At 37.3% G+C, this 7,320-nt stretch overlaps 1 protein-coding gene across 2 annotated transcripts in view; it reads right to left on the bottom strand.

The window, feature by feature from the left end:
- Positions 1-7,320, bottom strand: part of MTBP (MDM2 binding protein) — an 81,887-nt gene that overhangs the window by 66,504 nt on the left and 8,063 nt on the right. For both annotated transcript variants that reach the window (XM_006157520.3, XM_027775326.1), the window contains exons 7-9: positions 6,800-6,917; positions 4,007-4,141; positions 3,412-3,506 (exon numbers count right to left, since the gene is read on the bottom strand). In XM_006157520.3, coding sequence (XP_006157582.2) covers positions 3,412-3,506; positions 4,007-4,141; positions 6,800-6,917 — 348 coding nt within the window. The remainder of the gene's footprint in view (positions 1-3,411; positions 3,507-4,006; positions 4,142-6,799; positions 6,918-7,320) is intronic.

The following is a 7,320-nucleotide window of genomic DNA, read 5'->3' as shown; positions in this document are numbered from 1 at the left end:
GGCATGTGCACATACTCTATAATGCACATATACACACACGTATATATAATAAAATTTATGTGTAAGAATTAACCATTACTCCTCTCCTTAAGAACAATTATTTTTGTAATTATTTGTTTTATTCTGAAATTATACTAATAGTGCTACTATAAATAGCATTATTGGGGCCAGCAGAGGGCATGGTGCTTAAGGAGCTAGACTTCCACATGGCTGATCGTGGTTCAAGTCCTGGACCTAGCAGTTTGAAAATCACATCAGGGACATGTACGTGCATGCCCAAAATCCCAAGAGAAAAATGGAAAAGGGATTGTGGTGTGGCCATTTACCCTGTGGGGTGTTTTCTCACTTTCTCTCTGGCTCTGCAGCAAACACATGCACTGTATAGCAAAAACCTAAAATAAATAAATAAATATTATTATAAGCTATCAGAATAAGAAACTTTTTTTTTTTTTTGAGAGATTTTCACTGTAGGGCGCGTGCGCTCGCCAGACAGACAGAGAGAGACATAGAGACAGAAAGCGAGAAATCACCCCCCAGGGGGGATGGTCACGCTGCAATCCCTTCTCCTCCATTCTCCTCTCGGGATCTTGGGCACGCACGCACACGCGCCCGGCGTGAGTTTTAAGCCACCAGGTCCGGGACACGAACCGCGGTCGACTACGTGGGAGTCCAGCGACATAGCCATTACGCTAACTGCTGGTTCCCCAGAATAAGAAACTTTAAAAAAACTTTACTTTTCGAATAAAAATTCAACACTATGTTACTGCTCCACTTCCAGCCAAAACCAATTTATATTTATACAAAATGTTCTGCTTTTAGGTGTATTTCTAAAAATTCTTTGAAATATTTTCTTAAGACAGTTTAAAATATGTTAAGAATTTGCAGTACATATATAACATTTATATTTACTTAAGTATATAAAAAGACGCATCAGCTGACTGCAGCTTATATATCAATCAAGGCAATGGTGAGAGAAACGTCTGAACATTTCCTGAGTATATAAATTATTACTTTCCTCCACAGATTCCTAACATTTTTCCTTCCTCCCTATTCCATAAGGAATGAATAGCAATATCAAGATTCCTTTGCCTCTTCTAGAAACAAATACATACCAGAGGGAGGATTTTCCTTTTTTTTTTTTCTGCAAGTTGCAGACCTCTTTAAACAATGATAATGAAAAACATACTAATATTATTGCAAAACAACACAGTCAAACATCTAAGTGTGGAATGACACCCATTAAAGTGTGCTTTTCAAACCTTTTTCACACAGACAGCACTAGCAAGTGAGATCCTACCTCGAAGCCCAGTAATGAGAATAGAGAAACGATGCTGCTGTGGTTACAGCAGGACAAGGTCTGGAGCCGGGATCAGTCAAGTTATCTTCCCATTCCACCACCCAGAGAGCTTTCTCTAAAGTCCTAGATTTTCTTTAAATGACAAGCTGACGATCATTGGTCTAAATCATCTGAGACAAATACGTCAAATGTCATCTGACATCTGACCCACAAGCTGTTAACAGATGAAACTAAGAGGAAAAGATGGATAAGAGCTTTTGTCTGGAAGTAATCCCTACAATTATATTGCCAGGTAGCATACTAGCGACATGGTCCTAAACAGTAATGGGCAAGAGATAAAAAAGTGTAAAAACTATCCATTGTATAATACTATTCAAACAATCTGGGCTGCACTCTTCCTTCTTCGCACTCACTCAGTGGCACCAATCTCAACAGAGACTAGCCTATGCAACTCCAGACTCCTCACTTTCGCTACCCGTAGATTGGGTTGTCTTACAGATTTTACATCCATGCCACATCCTGCATTTTTCCCTGGCTCTCCATTCCAACTGCTATTTCTTTAGTTCAAGCTTTACCAGATTTTCCAAAATTCTACCAAATTTACTTCTGATGAAACCATTCCCTGGCTTATAATCCTTCTGCAGTGCATCACCTTTATGATAGAATTTAACTCTCAATCATGGTATATAATGTCTTAAAAGGCTCTCCAATCTAATCTCTTAGCATTCTCTTTGGGGGGGGAGGGAACCCTCCCTCCTCCTTAAAATAAATAAATAAATAAAGATTAAGAAATAAAACACCAAAACAAAAACACTACCCATTAGTAATACTAGACTACAAACAATTCTAAGCTGAGGTTCTCCTATGCCCTCCTAAATGTTATCTTTCCTACAGAAAGGAATTTGCCAGAAGAAAACAATGCCCATTCTGGTTTGGACTGACATAGCACAAGTCATTCATTTTGTAATTTTTTTTTTTTTTTTGAGAAGTTTTTGCTATAGGGTGCACGCGCTCACCAGAAAGACAGAGAGAAAGATAGAAAGCGAGAAATCGCCCCCCCACCAGGGGGATGACCACACGGCAATTCCTTCTCCTCCACTCTCCTCTCGGGATCTTGGGCACGCATGCACACTTGCCCAGCGTGAGTTTAAGCCACTGGGTCTGGGACTCAAACCACGGTCGGCTACATGGGAGTTCAGCTACATAGCCACTAGGCTAACTGCTGGTCCTCATTTTGTAATATTTTGTAGAGTCTTTACTATATGCTATGATGTCCCTAAATTACATTCTCCTTTTGCAGAAATACTGTATCAAGACAAACACAGAAATCACAAGATGCATTCTAGAATTTCAGAAAAAGGGAAGGTATTTTTAAAATGAATAAGCACTATAAAATAATAGCAAAGGTAATAAAACCACATAAAAATGTATGTGGAATATGTGAGCAGGAGAAGGGAAGTATTAAAATTAATGGTAGACTAGGTGAGAGAGCAGATCTGTCCTATGCTAAAGCAGAGAATGTAACTATTAAAGAACCAAAGTTCAATCACTCTGTGTTACTTCCACAGCCCTTCCCACAGTAAACAGTACATACTGAATGAAAATAAAGGTGTTTGTATAGAGAGGAATAATTCTGACAGAACGGGTATAGAATCCAGGATGTGAGAAAACCAAGAACTTCCTCCCCCAGCAATTCTTTATTTTTTTTAGATTTTTGTATAGGGCACATGCACTCTCCAGAGACAGAAAGTGAGAAATCACCCCTTGTGGGGATGGCCACACCGCAATCCCTTCTCTATTCCCCTCTTGGGATTTTGGGCATGCATGCACATGCACTTAGTGTGAGTTTTAAGCTACCAGGTCTGGGACTTGAAGTATAGTTGACTATGTGGGAGTCCAACGAAGTAACCGTTACAGCATCTGCTGGTTCCCCTTTCCCAGCAATTCTAACAAAGAGAAGTATGACAGCCTATATGGACATTAATATTAAAATAATGAGAACAATGAAATAAAAATAAATGTATATCTAACACATATATTTACCTAACAATACCAGAAAATTCTACCTGACCCAGATAATGTAATCTAAAAGGACCATGTAAATGAAAGGATACAGCTCAAACTCAATGTCCGACATATAACAGGAGGGTAGATCTGATAATTTTATCATCTGCACAAATTCTAAAGCAGGACCATAATAATGGAAAACCTAGAAAAGAAGTAAAAATTATACAATCTTTTAAATACTATATATAAAAATGAAAGAAACTAGGAGGTTAAAAACTTCAAAATGGATCTTAAAAAGCATCTTTTTACATATTAAGCAAGCCAAACACTAAAGGCCATCCTCTTTTTTCTGTGTATGTAAGAAAAATATCCATTCTCTCCAAACTGAGTCATAGAAAGGTCACATAGTGAAGTCCAAACCAGAGGTAATACAAGGCCTATTATGATTTAAGTCTAAGGTCTATTATGATTTAATGTTACGAATATAACATTAAAAAACAAAAAAATCTAAAACAACATAGTTTAGCCAATGTTTAATGCTGGTAACAGTATAACTTTAGCACTTAATTATAGAAAGAATTATGAAAAAAATTATGCTAGTGAGACCACTTAAGAACATACAATGGTAATACTAATTTAAGATTTTATAGGAATAAAAATACACACAAACTGTGGAACACACACACAACAAAATACAATTACCTTTGGCAAAACACTTTTATCCTTTGATAGTATTATCTTTTTGTCAAGAAAGCAGGTATGTAAATTAGGTGTACTAAAATTCTTAGGTGTGATTCCCTTTAAACAAAATTCAGGAAAACTGATTTCAAATCCAAACTGAAAACAAACCAAGAGAGCAGAGTTACAGGCATCATGAATAAAGCTATAAAAATCAATATATCTTAGAACAACGTAAAAGTTCAGAGCAAACATAGATGTTAATTTATTTTTGATTCCTTTGCTCAAGTGTGGCTCTTTCATTGAGGTACATCCGTCGTATTTCAATTTAGACATTGATTTTTCATGAAAGTTCTCAGTGGCTCTTCCCCTGCTGCCAAGACTATGTTAAGCCCATTCTATGTGCCAGAAAGACCAAATGACCTCGTCTGCATTTCCTTGTTCAATATCTGGCTTCCTACCAGTCTCTACGTTATACAAAGACAGAAGTTCTCAGTCTTATTCATTACCGGGTTTTAAGTAGTGTGTCTTACAGATAGGCTGCCTTCATAATATGTTGTGGATTAAAAGAATCATTGCTACAGGAGCAGTAATAGAAAGGGTGCTAATAGTAACAATGGTAGCAAGGACAATAATGATAGCTAACACTACTTCTTTAATAATCTAATCGTCATAAAAATCTGTAAGAACTATTATTATCATACCTTATACATGAAGATAACTGCGGCACCAAGAGGCTATTATCCAACATGTCACACAAGCTAGAAAGAAAGAGTTGGGGGTCCAGCAGGTGTCACAGTGGTTAAGATGCTGGAGCCCACATTGCTCATTCTATATTGAGTCCCAGACCTGGCAGCTTGAAAAATCACCGAGTGCATGCATACCCAAAATTCTTTTTTTTTTTTTGAGAGGTTTTTGCTATAGGGCGCATGTGCTCACCAGAAAGACAGAGACAGACAGAGAGATAGAAAGCAAGAAATCACCCCCCAGGAGGGATGGCCATGCCGCCGCAATCCCTTCTCCTCCATTCTCCTCTTGGGATCTTGGGCACGCACGCACACGCGCCCGGCGTGAGTTTAAGCCATCAGGTCCGGGACTAGAACCACGGTCGACTATATGGGAGTTCAGTGACATAGCCATTACGTTAACTGCTGGTCCCCATGCCCAAAATTCTGAGGAGAGAATGGAGGAGAAGGGACTGTGGCATGGCTTCCCTCCTTGGGGGTGATTTCTCACTTTCCCTCTGTCTCTCTCTGGCAAGCACCCATGCTCTATGACAAAGATCTAAAAAAAGAAACAAGGAAAAGAATTGGAATTGAACACAGGTAATATAACTCTACAACGTATGTCCTTAATCACTCTTGGCTAAAGGGACTCTCCACCAAAAAAATTATTTTGAGTTTTAAGTACATCTTATGGAGATGTGGAAATTTAATTTCCTATTCAAAAGCATCACTTGACAAGAACTCTGTCATTATCTGTCTGTATGTAAACATGCAGTTTTAGAAAATGTACACAAAAACAATTCTCATAGCTCATCCTACCTTCCATTCTTCTATCTTCGTGTTTTTACGTTAAAGCTACTTACGGAAAAGATTCACCTGCAGGTTTAACATTCCTGATTTTAAGATGAGCAACAAGCAAATCAACAAGACAGAACCAGCTATATTAATTCCTATTTTCCTACTATAGGTTTTATACATCCCTGTTAAGCATAAACTGAAGAGGGAAAAAATGTCTTGTAATTAGTGCAAAAAACCTTCAGAGGAACTCAAGGGCCTCTTCCAGTTCCCATACCCGCCCTGGACAAACACTGAGAAAGTTCCTTTGTTCAGTTCTGCCTATATACAAAAATACATCAATTACTAAGAAACATTTCACAGTGGACACAGAAAGTGTCAAGTATACTTTTTCATAGTAAACTAATGCCAAAATGGAATAGTCTCATAGACACTTAGGATTTGAGGATCCAAATAATCTAATATTCTCATTTTATAGTTGAGAAATTTGAGGTCAAGTAAAATGTCTGTCTAAACTCAGAGAGCTGGTTAGCAAACAGCAGAGAGAACCTAAGTAGTATTGTAGGTAACACAGTATGTTCTAAGCATTTTTTCCAGTAGTTCTCATATGCAATAAAATAAAGCAACTTGAAATAAATAACATGGGGCCAGCTCACGGTGTGGTGGTTAAAGGCAGCGAGATCCCACATGGCTAACCACACCGTTTGAGTCCAGAATCTGGTGCTTAAAATTACACCAGGCACATGTGCCTACGTGCCCAAAATCCTGAAAGAAGGGACTATGACATGACCATCCTTCAGGCGGTGCTTTCTTATTCTACTCCCCTTTGGCAAGCATACATGCCCTCTAGCAAATTTAAAAAAAAAAAAAAAACATGAATGTGACTAACATCAAATTCTGTTTTAAAAGAATTCTACATTCTAGAATGGCAGTACCAAAGAATAAATATATTAACAATTTAAATTAAAACTGACTAAAACCAGATAAGATTAAAAATTGAAAAGTAATTAAAAATAAGAGAAAAACAAACTAAAAACTAAATCTATCATAAAGTATTCAGTAGCAATATGTGGCCAGAGGGCTGCTGTATAAGCACAAACAGAGAACATTTCCATTATCAAAGAAAGGTTTACTTAGTGGTATTCCAGAACATCTTGATGAGATACATTTTCATTAAGATTTATTTAAATATCTGTGTGTGTTTTAATTAAGATTTATTTAAATATCTGTGTTGTAAATAAAATTGAAAAGCCTGCGTTGCTTTGTATAAACTATGATAACTGAGACATCCAATTACCTTTCTTTCCCATATCTGAATCTTTCCCCTCCATAATTCCTGTGAGTCAACAGCATTTCTGAGATCTTCTAAAGATACAACATTAGCAGATAGATATTCTGCAATTTTTTGACAATTTCTAGGACAAAAAAAGGTTATGACAATGAGTCACAGAGACTTATATATTACTTAGATTTAATTTTCATAATTAATACAACCCAAAGTGGCAAATTACAAAGCTCGTATCATTGTTGTTCTAACTAATATGACAGAACACCCATTAAGTCAGTCTGTGAGTAAGGTGCCGTCACATTTTCATTTAACCCCAACAACTTCACAAATGAAGAGTAATTACCTTAGCCCTAAGGATGAAAACAGACTCTTCTAACTACTGACTTAAATGTGACAGATATAGGCAGACACATGCCAGTTTCTTACCTTCAGAAAAGACTGCTGTATTTCATTCCCACACACTTGTGTGTGGAAGACTACAAGCATTTATCACACACTGTCTTGATGGTTAGCATTCCTACTTCCCTACA

This window comes from Tupaia chinensis, unplaced genomic scaffold, assembly GCF_000334495.1.
Source record: "Tupaia chinensis unplaced genomic scaffold, TupChi_1.0 Scaffold000545_1, whole genome shotgun sequence".
Lineage (NCBI taxonomy): Eukaryota > Metazoa > Chordata > Mammalia > Scandentia > Tupaiidae > Tupaia > Tupaia belangeri.
The sequence above is the reverse complement of the archived record's forward strand: the minus strand, read 5'-3'. Positions and strand labels throughout refer to the sequence as shown.